Below are 21,698 nucleotides of genomic sequence, written 5' to 3'. Positions count from 1 at the left end.
TCGAATGAAAGTTCACACATTAGATCAGCCGTACCACTGATTCTTCAGTGCTGGGGTATTCAGCAGATATTATTGCTGTGTTTAGAGAGCTCAGGCAACATTTCAACGTAAATTACTTGTGCCCCTGCTATAAATATTTTATTGTGTAAGGAGCTCCTTTATACAAAACATAAACTACAGTTCTATACAGACACGATACGACCAAAACCAGTGGGACTAATAGTAACTGGAAATAACTTTCAAGTCACCACGATGGATAATTGATGTACTCATGATTGACATTATGAAACCATGTACTTTAGGCGCATGCATATTCACAACAGATAGCGAATATATGTTGGCGTGGCATGAGTTCCACAGGTGGTTTTCTTCGACCTGCAGGAAGCATAGAATTGTGACGTTATTAAAATTACATTGGTGGGCAAGTCAAAACATGCGGCTATCAAAGTGGTAATCGGAGAGCCATAAATGGAAGGAGCGCGTAAACTCTGAAGGATCTGTCACCAAAGCACGCAGCTTCTTACTAGCGAAGAAAGAGTTGATTTCAAGTTTGTTGGCAGCTTTACTTTTCTAACTCAAATTTCATGTGTGCCAGTTAAATACTGCGCAACGTTGATCCAATGTACACGATGAACAAGTTCGTCTTATTTAGCGGGTGCTCAACGACCAATTCGAATCTGAAAGTTTGGCCACGAAGAAACAGGCACTGCGTCCTGTGTATTGGGCATTATGATCAAACATGCAGGTATGTGTTTTTAGTCGAAAGGAGTCCGTTTTTTTCTTGCGGCTCGGTTTGACGATGACAATAGGGAGTGAAGACGTGGCTGACCTTGGCCGGCGTCAAGCATTGTGGAGGGAGGGCACATGCCTTCTCTTCATGCGTCAACACGAAACGAAACTCTACAGCGTTCTTCACAAAGGAGCTCCTCCCAGGTCTCCTACAGAGGGTATGCGCCCGTTCTCAGCGCCTTGACGACGCAGCTAGCCCGGGACGACATGATAAAATCCGCAAGCCTGCGCGCTTTTGTGTATTTGACGATATTTTTGACAAGACATTGTCATGGTAAGTGCTGCATGTGCGCGCGATCTCCGTTTCACGCCTACACTTAAACAACATGTCGGCCAACATGTCGCAGCACGCGGCACATTTTTAGAAACTACCGAAGGGCACAAACCTCGAAGTCCCCTTTTTTTGCAAGCGTGCATTTTTTTTTGTTTTTGGTCATACCAAGTATTTGGGAGCAGGTGTGCATGCAATGCGCTTCACCGATGGCTTTGCTTTAGCCAAAAAGCCAGGACTAGCTAAGTGCCCATCAGCTCCACTGTCTCTTTAGCATTTCGCCTCCAGTGCAAGCTACGCAAATTTTTTAAATAATTATGGTGCCAAGGCTTTAATTCTGCAACCAGTAGGAATTAAAGAAGCCGTCTAGATGAAACACGCTGTACAACTTGGTCTATTTTTATCTTGGTTATTAAGCACACCACCTGAAGGAGAAAATGATCCGATTTCGGCGATGTCATCTTTTCTTCCTGCGCCTTGGGAACCAAGAATATATTGCTTTAACAGATGAAGATGAAGAAGATGTTTATTTTCCTGATTATTATGCACAAGTAACAAACACTTGTCGGACCTGTAGCCGAAGGCAAGTTCAAGGTGTGATAAAAAATATAAAGGAAATCCTAGCACAGCAGGAATAAACAAACAGCTATAGTAATTGTATATACAATGTTGTTGATTGTCAATTCACAAGTCAACTAAAAGTAAGTATCACAAGTCAACTAAAATTAAGTTTGATCAGAGTATCAAAGAACAATGTAAGGGGCACAGTTCAAATACAGGAGAATACCTATCTCAATTTAAGGATTTGCCCTATGATGTCAATTTCTTTTACGTATCCCAGAAAAATGCGAAACCAAATCGATTAGTACTGAACTGGTTGATAAATCATACAATTTTTGAAATTCAATACGTACATAATGAGCAAAACGAGAGCTTTATTCTCACTTAACTTGCATGAGGGTGCAGTGAACGTTCTCTCGAGTAGATAGTGCCTGTTATTGAAAGGTAGTTTTTATCGCACTGTCAAAAAGCCATTTGTATGCGATAGCTGAGCTAAACTCGTTACCAAAACTTTTGATATGTTGGCCATTATTAAAAAGTCCTCTCATCGCATCGTGAGATGCACAGAAGTTTGAGTAACTCAACAGAGGAGGTGGCGGCCAGGCACCGCCTGACCACCATCCCTCAGTGATATTTTTTCACTTAATAAAATTGTTTCTCTCTCTCTCAAAAGTAATATAGAAACTCTCAGGCTTGAGGTGACAGATTGATGCGAAATGGCACCTTTCTTTCTTGAATGGCTCTCAGCGACTTTAGAATTTCGATGATAAATTCAGACATGCCTTTGTTATTTTTCTCAAAGCTCAAGTTTCGTGCATTGTTATAAACGTGGTTTCTCCCTTCATTATGGCAACGCCAACCGGCTGCACTGTTTCTCTCGTAGAAAGAAGGGACGCCTGAATGTTCCAGAACCTCATTTTTACTATAGCTGTGAATTCGTTATGGTATTTTTGCTTTGTTGAAGCGCTGCCACACGAAATCAAGCACACATGCAGCAGCTGAGCCTAACTGTGGCGTGGGGGAGCAGTGCCTAAGAAACCACAAGTTTCGTGCGATTGCTAAAAAAATATAGCTGCCGTAGAGTGTGTTTCTGCTCTGTCCTTGCATTGTCGAAGAGCTATTGATACAATACAGATATCTTTTATGAGAATTTCTTGAACACCGCAAGTAGTCTAAAAAATTTAGGTAACATGGCGGCTGGCACATGTGCATGACAGATTGACACCGCTTTTGCCGGCGCAGTAACAATGGTAAACAGAATTTCATATTGTGTCTGAATCACGATATTCTACTTACAAATTATGAACAAGACATACAGGTAATCAAAAAATAAGGCCCACTTGCCAAGGTACGTGTAGCGCAGTGAATCACGTTTTATAGGCCATCAGTAATCAAAACTAGCTTCGCCAAAGTCTTTCATCAAACCCCGAAGAGCTCACTGTAAGAGCACATGCTGCAGTACATTCAATGTTGTACGTATTGAAGCTGAGTTGAAGTTCCTAATGTTCCCGAAGCATAATATTTTTTCAATTTCTTGGCTTCAAGTGAAATGAGCTTTGTGCGATTCAAAACAGCAGTACAACTATTTGAGCACTGAAATGACTTGTAATCTAAAACATTGTATAGTCATATACGTACATTCAGAAACACAGGATCTCACAATATATCTTCTCTTCAATTCGACGCAGTTGCGCGCTCAGAAATAGAGATTCTTGGCTCCGGTGTCAGACCTGTGAACGAACCGATGGGTGGGCCAGGACCCATGCCTGGTGATGGAGATGCACCCATGGGAGGAGGTAGGGAATTGCCTGGGCCGGGCGGTGAAAGCTCCTCTGGGGATTCTGGTAAGTAACATCTAAAAACAAAAGCACTCGCCCGTCGGACTCTTTACTGCAGCATTTAGTAGCTGATACGAATGGTACGTTTCAGCCTGCTGGAGCGATAGCGTTTAGCACCTAATGTTAGAGAGACATGATAGGGTAAACACGACGGGGATAGGTATTCTGTCATGTGGCTTTAACTCTACTTTCCTTATGTGAAAAAATTCAGCAATCCATAGCATTCATTGTAAATGTCTGATTCCTTAATATTATTAGCAACAATCCTTATCGTACAACTATCCTAAAAGAGTTACATACGTTCATGTGGATGGTCCTGCGATGCATGAAACAGAAGTGGGTACTTGTTTATTCCATTGCCTGTTTAACAACGCATCTAATTAATAGAAATGTTCGGTGTTGCACTTCTTTATAGACACGGTGTTCCGAGTGAGCAATGAATTAAAAAATTATGACATAAACCATCCTCCATGATTATCTCGGTCGATGCAAAGCATTTTTTCCTGGACGTGGCGCAAAGGCAGAACGAACTCACGCCCTCCCGGGGAAACACTCAGTCGAGGACCACCACATATGCGCGGGCCGCGACACCCTGACGACATACCATTGTAACCAGAGGCGGTCGCAGATGCTGGACGCAGCACAAACTTAGCCTTCGACAACGTGCTTTTTAAAGTACGCGTTTGCGTCCCCCATGTGACGGTCCTCCGCTCGGCACCACTTGATTTCGCTGACCTGTTCAGCGGCCGCTCGCTTGGCGTGCCGCTGTTCTTCGAGCATGCTTCGCTACTCTTCCTCGCGTATCAGTGGCCACGCGTATCTCGTCAGCCTGTCGCTTCGCCTCTTGCCTCGCCGCTTGAGTACGCATCTCATTCCTATGCAGTCTCGTCAGAGCCTTTGCACTCTTCCGCTTATCTTCCGCTTGATACTTTCGGGGGCACATTGTTTTACCTGAAAATACAGGCCTACGCGCAAAATAGCGGAGCTAGTGCAACCAAGCGACATCTATTTGTGGCGTGCACACCCGTACCGGCGAAGGGAGAAGGAGGCGCCAAGCAAGTAGCGGTGTGCGAGCGGGCGCGTGGGAGAGCGCGCGCGTCAGCGACGCACACCTTGGACGGCCTCGAGTTGGACTTCCCACTAGGCAAAGAAATGCTTATTATACCAGGGAAAGGCGCAGCGAGTAAAAAAGCGTTCTTTCTTTCTCTATCAGATGTAATTTGCTTACGTTTCTGCGCGCAGTGAATTCCGTTAAAATGCAACCTTACGAACTAAAACAAGCTTCAAATCTTTACTATAGGTTGCATCGTTACGGAGATCTTTGGGATATGTATGCTGCCAGGTGCATACTAATTTAGGAAAAAAATGGTCGTCCTTTCAGTTGTCATTCGGGCTGGAGATTTTTGAAGCGAAAGCTTCATTACGCTACCTCGGGCAGCAATCGGCGACTCAACAGTTTTCACCTTCAGAACTAGAGGTCAAACCACAAGAGAGCATTAAGGCGCGTTTATAGTCCATCGGCACGCGCGCGAGCGTCATCAGACACCGGGTGCGTCGTAGCGCATTGGCCGCGCGTCTGGTTACGTAGACGCCGGGCGCGTCGGTTACCTTGGCGGTGCCACTACGTCGAACCATCAGTCAGACTATAGCCGCTGTTGTTCTCGTCAACGTGACATAACGTGTGCGTTATGTCACGTTGGACTATACGTCTGACTATATTTACGCCTTTACGGAGTCCTGAAAGGAGACATTGACGCCGTTGCCCCGAGTAGAGTTGGGCGAAACCACACCTCGGCCACAGCTCGACAATGGGCCTAGCCAGGGCAGTGAAGCTTTCACTCTCAGCCAGCGTTAATCAAAGCTGAATCACAGCAATGTTTTTATTGCGATAGCAATTATATGGACACTCCAAAGCAGATTTCTGCCGTCGCCGTTGCCGTCGCCGTCGCCGTGAGGTTCCGTATGACGTCAATGGAGATGAAATCGTCGCCGCGCGCCGCCGAACGCTGTGTGTGCGAGTGAAAGGGTGCGAGGGACGCGCGCTTTCACGGGGAGTAAACGCACGGCGGAGAACAAACGCGCGTTCTGCGCCGTGCTCCCTTAAGGGCTGCAGAAGTAGGCGTCTCTTTCCTCCTTTACAATCACCATATATGTAGAGGAGGAGGTGTTTATTATACATAAGGAAGAGACGCTTAATTCTGCAGCCCATAAGGGAGCACGGCGCAGCGTCGTAGGGGATAGGGGGAGTAGGAGGTAAAGAAAAAGAGAAGAGAGATAGTTCAGGGGGCTCGTCCGCACATGGGTAGGCAGCAGAGGCCGCAGGGACCGGCAAGGGCAGGTACGCTCAGCGGTATGCTGCTATCCCACTCGCTTCCACGAACTCCACGAGGCTGTGTAGTGCGGGGAGATGGTAGCGGGATGGGAACAGCAGGTTGGTCAGTGAGTCAGCAGGAAGTACCTGCAGTCTATAGGCTCGGATGACCTTTGAACGTTCCTGTGCTAGGGCTGGACAGGCGCAGAGGAGGTGTTCGAGTGTCTCGGGGTCACCGCATCGTTGGCACTAGGGGGAGGCGCTGCGGCCTTTGGCATGAAGCCTAGCTGCTGTCCATATGCAGCCAGTCCGGAGTCGCAGCAGGGTGGCTCTGTCTCGCCTGGTGAGGCCAGACTCGGGGAGCAGCTTGGGTCCCTTGCCATTTGCCACCCTCGGGTCGGGGTGGATCGCCAGTAGAAGCTGCTTCAGTCGTGGCCTCGAGTAGTCTGAAGCCGCCACTGATCGAGTGAATGTGACTCCTGGGTGGTGGGCAGCTTTAGCGAGGGTGTCCGCCTCCTCGTTACCAGCTATGCCCACATGGGAGGGCAGCCAGTGAAAGGAAACGGACACTCCGGAGGAGGCGAGCGCCGAGAACTTCGCGGTCAAGAGGGACCCCGTCAGTCCAACTCGATGGCAGTTGGAAAGGGACTGCAGCGCCGGTTTGCTGTCGCATAGCACAGCAACCGGCCGTGCAGGAGGGTCCTCAGCCAGTAGGTCAGCCCCCAGGTGAAGCCCCGCCAGCTCCGCCGCTGTCGAACTCGCTGGGAACGGCAGACGGCATTGCCTGCTGATGGCTCTGGCAGGGATGACGCACGCCGCTGCTGCTGACCCATCCGGCATCACAGATCCGTCGGTGAACACCTGCAGCCGACCCTCCAGTTGTTCCTCGAGTTTGCAGGATGCTGCCTGCTGCAGAGCGGTCACAGGTGTCCCACGCTTTGTAGCCCCATCGAGGGAGAGGTGGACCTCCGGTGGCCGGTGGTGTGGTGGTGGTGAGGGAACCGCCACTGGTGGGTGAGCCACCATCTGCTCGTAGAGAAGGCAGAGCCCTCCCATCCGTGACGATGGTAGGCTGCGAAGCCGTTCTAGGAGGGCCCTGCCATCAGGTGTCCGGTGTAGCCGGTCCAGGTTTCCCAGCGCTCGCTGGAGCATTCGGAGAGAGAGAGGCCACTCGTTGGCCTCGGCGAGTGTTGCTGCTACTGGGGAATACTTGGGGAGCCCCAGAATGGCCCTCACGGCACCCCTGTGCAGTCCCTCCAGTTGGCATCTATGTAGAGCAAACGCGCCTTCTTCCGACGCGCGAAAGGCCGAGGGGGGAGGACGAGGGAAGGGAGGCGACGTTTAGCTGCGGCACCAAGTGCCTATTTATATCAGAGGCGCCGGCAACAGTCACCAACGCCGCACGCATTTTGTGCGAACGCGGGCAAAACGCCGACGGCGTCGACAACAGTTCTGCGTGTTGCCGGTGCTGCTGCATGTCCAAGTTTATACAGCTGATAAAGCTACTATCATTACTCCGTATAGCTCTCTACAAATTCGCTATCGCAATTGATGCTTCGCCTTTCAGGTGAAACTGCGACAACTTTTTTTACTTTGATAAAAATTAAGCAAGTTTTCTTAAGAGCAGGTTTGATAGTCCGCAGCGGCTAACGGCAACGTAGGTATTGTACATTCCACAATGCGGCCACTAAACCAACAATTTTCTTCCTGCGATTTAAGCAACTATCAACACTAATAGACTTTACCGCAATGTCCTGTAAGGGTACGAACGCACTTGCGGTGCGGCGCGTCACTTCCTGCTGCTCTCGGTTTGCCGTTTCTCGACAGTTCTTCCGCAAAGCAGCGTGGGCTTTCTGCCGCCAAGCCAGTATGTCCATGTGCTACTTTTGCCGCTGCCACTCAAGCAAAGCACTAATCAGCGCCTTTCTCAGGCGTCGTCTTTGCATCCCACCGGAGAGTGACGGTGCCTTGATGTTCCCCTCGCCCGCTGCTTCGTCGGCCGATGAGGATATTTGGGGACTCAGGGCACCCGGCTGAGAGCCTACGGAGAAAAGCGCATGGACAGCGTGTGCGCGAGTGGTAGCGACTCGTGCTGCCTGACTGCCGTGCCGGCAAAATCTACAATAGGGAGTTTTAGGATGTCCAGTATTCCGCTGAACGCATGCGGACTGGGGGTTTTACCGGATGACGGAGACGCACCCATGAACGGCCTGCTCGGAGCGGCCACATGGTGGCGCAGAGCTTGACCATACGAATAGAGCCAATAAGGTAGTATACAAATGTATATTACTTCGTTGCTGGTGTAAATTTCGCGCCTACGCATACTAGGTCACTCGCTCCGAGAAACGCAGTGTCATCTGGTGCCCGGGCCACGCGGGGGTTGCGGGCAATGAAAGGGCAGATGCTCTCGCTCGAGAATTGGCTTGCCGAGCGAGAGTGCAGCTCGAGAGCACCCCGTTTGGATCATTCGACGTCTCCACGCGACATCCTTGAGCATCAGCGTCTGGAACGCTGAACATACGCGGGGCCCTATCCGAGTCTGAGCGGAACGAAACCTTGGGATATGAGACTAATTCAGACAAATACCTACCCGCACCTCGGGCTGTGGCACGCCATTTGGCCTACGGCTTATCCAGGCCACTGCCCGGGGTGCTGGGGGAGCCAACTCTCGCCCACGTAACGTTTGAATGCACGAGTATGCCCCCAAAATTCAATTCCCCCCTGCTGGGATCTAAAATCCCAAATAGGGAGCAGCGGGAGACCATCCTCGCCGGCGCGGACCTGGCGACCCAGACGGTTCTACACGACCAGGCCCGGCGAGTACCTCTGGCCAGTGGAGTCTCGGAATAGGGACCCACCCACCCGCTCCCAACCCCCCTTTCCTTTTCATTCAATAAAATGTTATTCTCTCTCTTCCGCAAGCAACACGATTACGCGGCTGCCGTTAATGTACACCCGCAGTGAAGTAGAACACACTTGGTTACTGCATGCAGCGCGTTTGTCTGGTTGAGCTCTGCGCCAACAGGTGACTGGCACCGTGCAGGCCATTCAAGGTTGCGCCTCCGGTCATCGGGTAAAACGCCCAGTCTCGTTGCGTTTCCCGGAATACCGGATATGCTAAATACCTCTACTAGTGTGGCCAGCGCGAAGCTACTAGCCGTGTGACGGCGCCGACGCGCGGCAGGCAGCGGCGGGAATCTTACCGCTATTGTGTTCCAGCCTTAATCCAGTGTACTAAAGTTCTACTCCGTAACCGGACGTAACGTAACCGGACGCGCGGCCGATGCGCTCCGACGCGCCCGGCGTATACGTAACCGGACGAGCGGCTAATGCGCTCCGACGCGCCCGGCGTCTGACGACGCTCGGCCGCGTGCCGATAACGTCGGACTGTAAACGCGCCATGTGGTTTGACCTCTAGCTCTCAAGGGTAAAACTGTTGAGTCGCCGACGGCAGCCCAAGGTAGCGTAATGAAGTTTCGCTTCAATAACTGGGTGCACCGATGAAACGTATTTGCAGTACAGCGAAGCTGTACAGCACTGTTCCTCGGCAAATTAGGCTACGAATATTCCTTTATTAGCTGCGTGCTGAGCATGCAGTGACAGGAAGTCCCAAGGCAAAACAGCCACAAGGAACCATGCGCGTAGTGCTTGCACAATCTTCAGAAAGTCTCATTTGTAAAAGTGTCATATCTACAATGAATGCTGCACAATACTTACGCAAGGTATGTTGGGAAGAGTCTCTTTCATTCCTACATTATAAGTTTCATAATAAGGTTCCAATTTTGGAATTGAAAATGTCTTTGTATCCAAAAAAGAAAGCAATGGAGTCTAAAGGGCCACTGCCTAAAAAGCGAATCTTCCCGTGACGTCCCGTGGGTCATTTTATTGTCATATTCACAGATTACGGTGTGCGTGAAAGCGAAACACAGTGGAACCGGATTGAGAGGAAGCGCAGGTTTTTGCCAAGCTGGCTGTACAACAACATGGAGGCCCTGATGACGTCCGTGTATACCGTATACATGCTCAAAAGCAATTGTCGGGCATCATCAGTTTTTAAAAAATAAGTTCCTTCAAGTTGATCGATGTCCCTAAGCGTTTATGAAACACGCTTCTTAACCACTTGCATTGAACTATATTTGCTTTTGCTTCCAGAATTTGGAATGTCCAACAGTGGCGGCGGCGGTTCCAGGATTATTGGACTCCGACGGGTGGGCCCCCTCCTGAATGGTGGTGCTCCTCCAGGCAACATGTGGAACGGCAACTTTGGAGGTTTGAAATCAATACAGGCGTAATTTCTAGTTCGTGAATTCTGAGAACAAGATATCTTGGCAATGCGCAGTGCAGTACAGCTAGAAAAATTGCGGCAATCGCAAAAGTTGACGGAGAGACGTCCCAAATGGTGTAACAGTCTCTTACAACCCAATGAGCTCGAATTGTGACGAAGGCGAAGGGCTCCAGGAGGGCACCGCCATATCGAAAGATATGAGTTAGGGGTCGTCCTCCATCGCCTGTGCCGGGGCCAGGACCGGGTCCGGTACTGGAGGAGCAGGAGAGGGAGGAACGGGGACTGGGTTGAAGGGGGGGAGGGGCAGCGGTCCCAGCGAGTTTGCGGCGGCGCGGGGTGGCGTTGGGAGACACCGAGCACGAGTGCGACTTTTTGAACCTGAATTGAGAGCACACCCATATCTGAACGGCCTTGAGAACCTCGGCCATAATTTTGGGCACGATGGTCTCTCCGATGCGCTGGATGAGCAGATCGGGTAGAACTCGGAGTGCACGCTCCCTGGTAAGGCTGCGTTGTTCGAGACCCGTGAGACGGTCTTGAATGAGAAGAGTAGGATCGATTGGAGAAAGTTCATCCAGGGGGACCTGAATTGGGAAGAGGGCCGAAGAGGGATCCTGCGTGGCCGCGGCGGCGACGACTGCCAGAGTTTTCTGGCACTCCTGGGAGGGAGGCCCGGGGCAGATGAAGAATTGGGTTGGGAGGGGGCGGGGGGGGGGACGGCCGCTCGGGCAAATGGAAGGGCCGACTGGGGTGAGTGAAATAACTTTATTGAGGTCCAGAGAAGACGCAGGGGAGACCCCGCGCCCCCCGGCTAGTCCCACGTAGGGACCGCCAAGCCGAGCTTGACGGCCCGATCGCGGGCACTCTGGACGGCCAGGGTTTGGTCGTTGAGTTCGGGGCTGCCCAAAAGCGCACTCCACCTATCCTCGCTGAAGGCGGAGCCGATGGCGTCACACTCCCACAACACATGGTTCAATGTTTCCTTTAGTCCACAGGCAGGACAGTCCGCACTGGGGTACCTTTCAGGGTATATAGCGTGAAGAACCGCTAGGTTACGATACGCACGAGCTTGTAAATGTCGAAGGGTCACCACCCGCGCCCTGCGTAAGGCAGGGTGCGGGAGGGGGAATACCCGTTTTGACAGATAACAACGCTTGGTTGGAGGGAAGCAGTTGGGAGCGAAGGGACTCGAGTTGCTTGGCCAGAGCAGCGACCTGGCGCTGAAGGTCGGGGTTCTGCCGCTGGAGAGTAAGTTCCAGCAGGATGGGGGCAGCGGAGGGAGGGGAGAGGAGAGGCTCAGAGGCAACCCCTGCCCAGCTGCTCACCTGGGGTGGAGCCGCGAGTGGCGGGAAGTGTTCCGCAGTAGCCGGTGGCGGTGCCGGGGACTTGGACCGGGAGCCAGACTTGGGTTGAGTCATGGCCACGTGGCCTTGAGGTGGAGTATGAGGTGGTGGCGAGGCCGGGTGTGCGGGGACCGGCTGGGAGAGCTTGATGGGCTTACGGGACTTGCCGGTGCAGCCCCGAGCCCCGTTCGTGCGGCCGGTGCACAGGATGCAGCGGGATTGACAGTCGTGTTGAGCAAGGCCCTCAGGCTGGTAGGCACCTGGGAGCCGCAGCGGGAGCAGAAGCTCGGTTTTGGGCTGGGGCAAGCCGTGGTCCTGTGGCCAATGGTGCCACAGTAAGAACATACAGGAACGGTCTTCTTATAAAAGCGGACGTAGGCCACCTGGCAGCAGTAGAAGATGAAACGGAAGACCTTTGGGCCCTCCAAGATCAGAACCGCCACGTTGGAGTCCCGGGCCGCGAGGATAGTGCCTTTGGGCCACTCCAGATTCGGCTTGATGCTCGAGGACGATGCAACCGGGTCGATGTTGATGACGACGCGGCAGGTGTCCCCAGACGCCTTGGCATGGCCCCGAAACGGGAGCTGCTGGTCCCCTACCGGCAGCATAATGTCACCAAGAAGTCGTTGAGGAATAGTAATCGAGGTGAGACCGCACACCAGCAGATTTTGGTCCCAGACTGGCCACACGTGGAGGTCGGCCGTCAAACAATCCCTCAGAAATGCACGCACCGCGTCGCCAGCACGTTCCGATGGGATCACCGTCTTGAGTTGAAATGTGGCACGCGGTTTGAGCACAACGATGACGTCGTCACGCCCTATGCGGGGCGTGTAACGCGGCCGCCAAAACGTATTACGTGTCGCCTGAGGAGGAGACGAGTTGGTAGCACCCCCTGGGAGAAGGCGCGTCGACATTCCCTAGCTGCCTGTTGCGAGGCGGCCGGCGTCCACTTCAACTTGGGCGTCTGGGGAGGGGACTTTCGTCCCTTGCGTTGTCAAAGTTGGATAATATCTGCAAGGTACTCATGTTCGGTAGGGACATCCTGGCCCGCCGGGGTGACATCCATGGTCCCCACTCGAACCGAGGCGGGATCGTAGCCCGTAACCGGGGTTGCAGCCGCCATCGTAGGGGAAGTAACCGGCGAGGCCCGTCGGCGCGACGCAGCTGTTCAGCTTAGCCTCCCCGAAGGCTGGGAGAATCTTCAGCGGGCCCAGAATTGGCGAAAAATGGTCCCACCGCGACGAAAGTGGAGTCCAAATGGAGCCCTGGTCTCGCAGAAGACGACGGTACCAAGCTTACGAGAATCTGATGTGGTGGACCGCAGTAGCCAAGGGGCATCCGAGGAGCTGAGGCGAAGTGCGTCCGTCGCCACCGAAAGCCTGCAGCGCCCCCCTTATTGCGTAAGAGCTGTGTTTGTGCACTGCTATACGAGCAGAATGAACAGCACGCGTCAAGCTAACGTTATCCATGGGCGCCGGAAAGCCGACGGTTTCCCATCAGCCTCATCTGGTGCGTCATGATGGTGCGATGCCTGCAACGCCACTGGCGGCGCTCGTTATCAAGCCAGCGTTATGTTTGTTTATTTTTATTGCATTAAGTCCAAAGTTAATTTAGCCCTAAGTAATACTTGGGGTTGTCACATGGGCTTTAGTACTATTTAGGTGAGCTTTTACTAGATTAACAAATGGACGCTCCGCCAGAATAAATGCGCAGAAACTGCGCAACGCTCATTAGTAGGCAAATGTGGCGGGAATAACTAGTGCAGCCATCGAGCGCCTGGCGATTGAGAGAATGTAATATATAATTGCAGTAGGAAACGGGGTGTGAGACATCTGGTAGCTACCAGGACGCTGATCCTTCGGCAAATCAGCAGTTGCCTAGCGAGCTGAGTCGCGCGAACGCGTCGCACCCGCATTATCTCGTGCGACAATCGTTTGTGAAAAAATAAGAAAGAAAAGGTGAACTCATCAGAGAAAGGAAAATGGCAAAACATTTCTTGAACGCGTAAGCAGTTCACCTGTGTGCATCGCACTTTACCTAAATTTTTAAAAATGAATAATATCATGCAAATATTGGACTATGTAAGCACATAACAAAAGAAGTATGGGAAGCGCGTTCTTACACAACCGAGTAACAAAATGGCGGTCTGTTAAATTTAGCGGCAAAATATAGATTTGGCGATGTGAGAAATTTTTATCGAGCGGCCGTGGCTTGACGTTGTGTTTACATGAAGGGTTTTTTGTTAGGTGGATAAGCGCCTTACTTTAACAGCACATAGATATACTCCTTCCAGCAATCCTGCTCCGATATATAAAATCTCTTATGCATGGTAGGAGAAATGCATAACTAGGAAATAGTGCTAAAGTACGTAAGAACTACTACATGAACTGAGGCATAACTGCGAGTCGGCCTAGTTGGAACAGATTCATTTTAAAAGCTTTGTGCGCAAAAAAAAAAAAGAGACAGGGACGAAGAAAAGGAGTAAAACAAGGACGAGCGTCTCTTAACAACTGGTTTTATTTTCGAAGAACCACCTGCTTACATGCCCACAGATCTGTGCGATTCAGTCAATAGAAGCGTTTTGTGGCACCAGGAAGGTGTATATCTACAGCAAGTTCATACGAGATCAACCTTCAACTGCGAGCGAGAGTTCTTGGCACATATTTTGAATGCTGTCTTTATGTGTCGCACATCTGTTGCAAAATATATGTGCAAATATTTTTAATGTGACAGCACTGTAGGTTAACATTTTACACTGATGAGGTATCACATTCTTTTGAGCTAGTTGGAGAGAGGAAAGAATGCGAGAGACTTGCACGTGGCCCAGGTGCAGGATGTTTCAAACAGCCACTTTCGCAGAGGAGAAGTAAGCTTGCGATCGTGGCCTTATGATTAGGTCATTGCACTGCTCTGGTGAAAGACAGGATCGATGCTGCCATCCATTACGCTCGTCTCTTTATCATTATAGGAGGACTTCACCCACTTTGGATCTATCTAACCGAAAACTCGACACATGTGTTGAGCGTGCGGGAGCGCGTCACAGTAAGAGATAAGAGTTACAGAAACGTCACCTGTCCGCTTAGACGAGAAGCTGCGTATTTTCACATACCAATACAGCACACAGACACTTGTGAGACATTGAATGGTGCGGCAAATAAGCACGAACGCCAATAAGCAACAAAACAAAAATGTATTTATTTATTATTTTACTATACCCGGTGACATTCAGTTGCCGTTGTCTAGGACATGCTGATTTATACTTTCCTTAGCAAAGAGTGTTTATTTGGTTATAAAAAGAATATCTGAGAAATTAAACACTTGAGGTCGGCAAATGATTAGGATTCATAATAAAGTGAGGAAACATGCAAGCATAGCATGGAGTTAGCTGACGATATATAGATAAGGCAAGTGAAGATCGCTGGGAAGCGCCTTCGTCCTGTTGTATTCTCAAAGTTGCTGCTGGCGACTATCTTACAGGATCACTGACTTCCAACATCATCAATGTTGTTCAGATGAAGGTGGTGCTGGTGGCTCACCTGGATTAGTAGCACGCTGCTATATTGCGAGCGTCCTATGTGCCCTTTCTGTTTAAAGCTTGTCGAATGGTGGGAGACGCTACACAAAATAAGAGGGCGACGACGTTCAGTAAGCCACGACCAGATTTAACCACCAGGACTTCAAGTCCAATAAACGCTTGTCGTGGATGCAACATTGTAGTATTTTCAGGCATTGAAATCTTCGAAGATACAGCGTCCTCCAATAGGTGAATACGAGATCAGGAATTTGTAGGTATGTGTTGGAGTCGATTGCCGTAGTATAGGGGACAATTGTCGATCACTGGAAAATGCCTTCGCCCTGCTATCGAATGAAGACGTTGCTACTGCGTATGATATTGCAGGTAACTTGCCCTCCAGCAATCTCAATGGTGGTGGAGGCGGAGGTGATGGAGGAGGAGGTGCGCCGGCTGTCCTCGGCCTAGGCCCTGGTGGTTCTCCGTTGGGCTCCGGCAACGTTGACTTTGAGGGTTGGTAGCTGTAATTGTATGGATTAATATATCGCTATAGTTTTCTTCGACCATGTACCAGCATCAAAAATACACGCTACATCACCAGGCAAATATGTACTTAGGAAATTTGCAGCTGGAGAATAGAATAGGCTGACGGAAATACGGATATTTGTACGCAATAAAATAGAAGAGCTGAAAGAAGGACACGGACAAGACTGGGAACAGCACAGGCGTGCCCTAACAGCTGATGTATTTCAAAAAAAAAGTACAAGAATAGTTCATTGCCTGCACATGCGAGAAAATGTGCATCCAGGGGTCAGCAAAAAAAAAAAAGAACCTCAGCTGGTTTTCGATCAGAACTATGGACTTTGTCAATTTACCTTTCAAACAAGCTGTTATGCCCTTCCTGAAGCTGACAGATTGCGATTGCGTTAGTGAGACATCTGTGAACTTGAAGAAGGGCAAAAGTAGGTTGCTGAAAGATTGAATTAACAAGGTCTTTAGCTTCGATAAAGAACCACCTGAGTTTCTTTTTGATCACTCTGGTTGCGTGTGTTTACGCACAGGTGCCAGACAGCTGTCGCTTCAATTTTTTTCTCAAGTGGATCACTTGTTAGTAACCGTTTGGGGTATTCATGCCCGTATCCTTTTTTGCGCTGTTTTATTTATTATATACGACGAACAGGCTCGTTCAATATCCCGTCTCTTTGAGGGATAATTGTACATGGGTGAATAAGTTCTTCGTCCTGTTATCTAATAAAGATGGTGGTAATGCTGGGATCCTCCACGAGGTTTCATAACCTACTACAATATCAATGGCTGTGCAGGTGGAGGCGATGGCAGTGCTTTCAGTGGCCCAGGCTCGGGTGGCTCATTTGGATCCGGTGGCGGCGGTTTTGAAGGTTGGTATCAATCGCATTTATGGATTAGGAGGTGACTATATTATATTTTCGTATATTTGACAACGTCGGAAGTACAGTGCACACGCGGGTGCGCATATAAAATTCGAATATTTGAAGCTATAGGACTGAGAGGGTGGACGTAAGATACCGATGATTTTATATATCTGAGAGAGACCTTCATAGTGCTATGGAGTAATTATGCTGCTATTGCTGATGGTGATGCAAGCCTCCGTACGGCCAACAGTCCATACAACAAAGCTGGTGCAGGTGGAGGCTCTGACGGTTTCTCGCCTAGCCTTGACATAGGCGTTGCGATCATGTGGGAGTGGCTTTGAAGGTCGGTGGCTGTCATACTTTTAGACTAGGACCTTGGTAAGACATATGTTTTAAATGCGTAAGCATTTCTATGCCTACCCAACGAGAAATGTGTCCGTCCGTCACGTAACACGAATGCAATGGCTCACACCCCCCTAAACAATGACTCATACCGCCGTAAGCAAGCAAAACATGCAATAGCCCATGTAGACCCACGTAAGGCAGAGGCTACAAGCACTGAGCATAATGAAGCGAACAGTGCATACATTCATTGAAATCACCCATACAACACACAGAACAGCATAAGTTTCCATAAAGAACAAGCTTCAAATAGGCACCCGAACAATCAATAAAGCAGTGCACACCCCCTCAGCAATCGCAGTGGTGGTTTTGCAACAGCTTCGCTAGACATCCAGGTTGATAAGGACCGATAGGAGTTGATAAGGGTTGGATCAGGTTCAACAAGGTCGATAGCAACCGATTAGGGTTGATAAGGGTTTGTGCTGGAAGAATAAAGTTCGTAACATTGATAATGACACCGGGCAACGTGCAGTTGAGAAAGTGGCACAATGCTTACGCCTACTTAGACAACAGAGGAGTTTCTGCGTGAATTTTTCATTAAGGTGAAAGCCTTGTATGTCTCATCGTTCAGTCGGCCTTCAACGTCCTTGAGCGAAAACGCGTCAATGACACGAAAGGTACAAAAACAGCCTACACCGAAAAGAGTAAGAACACGCCATAAATGCTCGGATTGAGGTCACATTTGTCAGGGAGGTTGCTGTAAACAAGGTATTTCAGTGGCTTTGAAAAGAAAATTTGGTACATTTCAGTCTGGGTGGGGATCGATCCCGGGACTCCGGGGTGCGAGACGAGCACTCTTCCCTGAAGGCACGGCAGCTCCACGGTTCTGGCTTACTAAAAGTGTGCCTAGTGCCTGCGTGATCGCACACGTCACGTCGCAGCCATCTCGCTGACTAAAGGTGTGGCCTAGTGCGTGCGTCATTGGGCACGCCGGAAGAGGAACTTGTACGTCGACGGTGGACGTGAATATAGCGTCGGCTGCTTTCGGTACCCGTTGCTTTAAAAGCAGTGTGTGATGCGGACGTCTACAGAGTATCGCGCCATCTCTGATGCTACGGCAGGGCGTAGTAGGACTTCAGGTCGACCTAAGATATATTGAACGCCACAGGAAGCTGGAGAAGCACGGAATGCAGCTCGCCGAGCCAAGGCACGAGTACGCGGTGTGCAGCCGCAGGTTCCAACGTCGGCGACTCGCCGAAGGGAGCAAAAAGTTGAATGGAAATGGAAAATATGGAAATAACATGTGAAAAAAAATAAAGAGAATGTCAAAAAAGAGAATGTGAAAAAAGAGAACGTGAAACGAAGTACGTCATGTGTTCTGCTTTAATGCATTGGCACTCGGCTTTCTCCTTCAAGTCGCCTTAGGGATAACATAAAAGACCCTGTGAATTTTATTCAACAGCGTCACAAATGAAACATGCACCCATAAGTGAATATCAATAAGACGTACATTTAGAATCAGGAGCAACCAGCTGGCATAAGGTAGGAATAGTTGTACATCTGTGGCTAAATATGTTTTGTGTATATAAGCAAGTTGTTGCTTTACAGGATGAAGCAGGCCTCCTGACCTCCAACAATATCAATTCTTGTGCAGGTGGAAATGGTGGAGGTCTATCATCTAGATTCGGTGCGGGCTTTGGTGGCTCATCGTTCGGGTCAGGCGGAGGTAATTTTGAAGGTTGGTAGCTGTCATACTTGTGGACTAGTACGTTGGCATGACTCAACTTGGATCATGTAAGAGCGTAAATATAGTGCGTACACGTATATGCGAAAGTAGATTAAGAAATTTGCAGTAAAATAGGCACTCCGCAAACCTATGATATGCCTAATTGAAGATCTCTGGGAGAGGCCTAAATCCTGATTTGTACATAAAGAGTTCGATGGCGCTGATAAAGAGTTTGAAGGAGCCCACGTGATTCGAAGTCAGCGTCAGTGTGGACCCGAGTGAGAGGAAATGTGTCGAAGAGGGCATAAGTAGACGAGACGCCGATGATTCAGAACTAATCTTACCCCACTTGTGTACGCACAAGTATAGTTGGTTAAACTCGAACCCATAAACCGGACTGAGGCAATTTGAATAAGAACTTGGTATCCGTGTGGACAAACTTTACAGATTCAGGGTGTTTGTTTTTACTCTGGGTCTATTGGTTATGCAGTGAATTGGTTCGAGCATCCTTCTCTACAGCCCCTAGCTAAGTATTATTGCAACGATATAAAATATTTACAGTAAACAGCAGAGTGGGCCCTCCATAGCGCTTCCCTACAAACCCACTCAAAGGTTGACACAAACTCCGAATAAACAGCACCTATAGCGAGCCAATGCTTTCACGCTGTTACCTATGTATCTACCATTACGTGTCTAGCTGCTACAATTACTGTGAGCTGGTCATTCTCAATCACTGCGGGTTGTGAGACTACCAGTCTAAGTCAATTGAGCAGTCTCAGTGAGTCGGAACATTCTAATCTGCCAGTGACATTGAGTCTCAATCGATGATTACATGAGGCTGAATCGTTGATTTTCTGAAATTGGGTGAAATCAAAAGAGTAGGAGCTCATGAGCGCAAGAGTTAAATTAGAATGCATGAGTTCAGTTTTGGTGAACGTGTTTTCGAATGAGAAGGCCCGAATCTCATTTTTGGTGCTTGAGCCGGAGCAACCAAGCCTGTGCCTGATTTGGTTATTCTGGGTGGGCTCTAAGCTTAATATATGTTAGCTGATTGTGTATGAATGAGCTTTATTTATTTTGCCGACATATGCTTGTTGGTCTTATGTTCATTGCATCTACGCTCTTATGAATGCAAAATTTATTTATGAAAATTTACGCTAATTTAAACAAGCCCTTTAAGAGCGAACATCTACAAAATAGTGCAAGGTTTTATATAGTTAGAATGCTTCTGAAACTTAGTTTTGTAGCTACTATCACAATTATAACCGGTTTCCCGTGCTCTTTATGGTGCTGTTTTCAGAATTACGAACACAAAAGTGCCTGTCATTTCCTGCTTTATTCTGTTATCAAAAATGTTTGCAGTTGTGGTGAAAACTTCATAACATTGATCTCGATGTCCTCATGAAGAACATGTTCTACGCTCAAAAAGCCATGTTACATTGGAGAACGACGCTAAGCTAATGAATTCGGTTCCTTTCGCTATTTATAGCACCATATTTTCTCATATTTTCTGATATTGGAACACTAGAACTGGTTATGCACATCAAAAGGGATGCATAAACAATAATTAATGTCATGGTTAACGCATGCCTGCATGTTATTTTCAATAGATACATGGAAGACTAGCTTGGGTTAAATGGTAAGCGAAAAGACTGCTGTGAAACACTCACTTGAAGATGTGGATTCCAGGCATTTTATAATTAGCAAAAACACAGCTGCGAAACATTCTTCATGATACACGTGATATCAGCAATGCCTTTGCGTATTTTGTTTTCGAACAAAATTTCTTCAGGCTTTAGTCTCATCAAAATCCTAGGCTACGTGTGATACAGTACTGATGTGAACATACATAGCTGCTGCTAGAAATGTCTGCGAAATATACCGGGTTGAGCAATAGAAGCCTGCGATTCTGTGATGTAGTCCCGTTGTTGCCAAGTTTCCGATATTTGTCAGGGAACATATTTCATGCCAAATTATGTTGCTGTAGGTCAAATATGCCGCATCCTTACTGAAACAATAGCAGCGCAAACTGCAAATGCATTCTAAAGTTCGTCATACCATTCAAAGCTCAGGATTGTGCTTGCAGTTTCCATATGTCGACGCCCGCAGCGTGATAGCGGCAAAAAACGAAAAGAGACGGGGACACACGCTGCTTATTCTCTCTCTCTATTTTCTTTAATTGAGCCAACAGCTTTCATCTGTAGGTGTCAACCCCATTAATTTACACACAAAGTCATTGTACAGGAAATGGTGAATTATTAACAGGCCCACAAGAAGGTCCGGGGGGCAACGTCAACAGAGAAGGCCCGCCTTCGGGTGGATTCAGTGGAGGTGGTGGCGGCTTTGGCGGTAGCGGCTTTGGCGGTGGAGGTTTCGGCGGTGGCGGTTTCAACGGGGGTGGAGGTGCCTTCACCGGGACCACTTCAGATCGCGGTTATAGCGGTTATGGCGGCGCCACCATGCCACCGCGGGCACCATCATCGCAAGGAACGCGGGAACCGCAGCCAGAAACGCCAAAAGGCAGCAGCGAAGAAAATTCGGAAGAGACAGGTAAGAATTCTGTTGAGAAAGTGAGTGAAAACTTTTACGTCACATACTTTAGTAAGTTAGTGAACCCTTCAAGGGGTTCACGCAAGTATTATCACACAGAAACGTTGAGCTTCATTATGGGTACGAACCTGAGGGGGTTCAAGTGGGAAAATGGCAGGAAGGGAAAGAGGACAACTAATTGTCGCTAGTGTTAGTCTTGGCATATTTGATGTTGATGTGGGTAATTGTCAAAGAGCATCTATTTTTGACGGTAAGAGAGAAATGATGAGCAAATAAAAGTTTGCCTCTATTCAAATGCGAACTCACGGGAATGTTCATGATCTTGATGAGAAAACTGAAATATCCGACTGGGCGGACAGCGGTTCTTGTCTTAGTTTCAACTTCAGTTGGCGAAGTAGTAGAATGTAGACTAGAATTCAGAGAAATGTATACACACGAGCATGCCCATTAGCTGTAATCCTGTAGTAATGCTTTTGAGCTTGTCTGCATTGGAAGGCTGGTAATGGAATGTGAAATGCCTTTTCTACTGCGGTTGTATTTTAAGATACGCGCCGCTGACTTGTACATGACATTACGCGAATGAAGCAGTAGACCAGTCTGCTCATAGATGGTGCACAAGACAGTACTGCGCACTGCCCTTGCCCCGTTCATGGACCATTCCATAGCGTTGATCATCCGTGCCGTCATTTGGCTAAGTTTAAACTCGGAAAATTTAGGCTCGGCTTCTGTTTTGATCTTGTGACAACAATAGTCTCGAGGGTCTGAGTCATAATTGATAAT

At 48.8% G+C, this 21,698-nt stretch overlaps 1 protein-coding gene across 1 annotated transcript; it reads left to right on the top strand.

Moving 5' to 3' along the window:
* Positions 1 to 894: 894 nt before the first annotated feature.
* Positions 895 to 21,421, top strand: LOC125939659 (uncharacterized). Its single transcript, XM_049655394.1, has 8 exons — positions 895 to 1,063; positions 3,310 to 3,465; positions 9,923 to 10,039; positions 15,297 to 15,422; positions 16,232 to 16,306; positions 18,297 to 18,380; positions 20,634 to 20,918; positions 21,414 to 21,421. Exons 1-8 carry the CDS (start codon positions 997 to 999, stop codon positions 21,419 to 21,421), a joined length of 918 nt encoding a protein of 305 aa, XP_049511351.1. The 5' UTR covers positions 895 to 996.
* Positions 21,422 to 21,698: the final 277 nt, after the last annotated feature.

This window comes from Dermacentor silvarum, chromosome 9 (genome assembly GCF_013339745.2).
Source record: "Dermacentor silvarum isolate Dsil-2018 chromosome 9, BIME_Dsil_1.4, whole genome shotgun sequence".
In the NCBI taxonomy this organism is placed as follows: domain Eukaryota; kingdom Metazoa; phylum Arthropoda; class Arachnida; order Ixodida; family Ixodidae; genus Dermacentor; species Dermacentor silvarum.
Note: the sequence above shows the minus strand (reverse complement) of the source record. Positions and strands in the feature narration are given on the sequence as shown.

Excerpts from the sequence above, each read along its gene's own strand:
- LOC125939659 (XM_049655394.1), top strand. The coding sequence starts at position 997 with ATGATAAAATCCGCAAGCCTGCGCGCTTTTGTGTATTTGACGATATTT. Across the intron at positions 15,423-16,231 it reads CGGCAACGTTGACTTTGAGG|GTGGAGGCGATGGCAGTGCT; the intron begins GTTGGTAGCTGT and ends ATGGCTGTGCAG. Across the intron at positions 18,381-20,633 it reads AGGCGGAGGTAATTTTGAAG|GCCCACAAGAAGGTCCGGGG; the intron begins GTTGGTAGCTGT and ends AATTATTAACAG.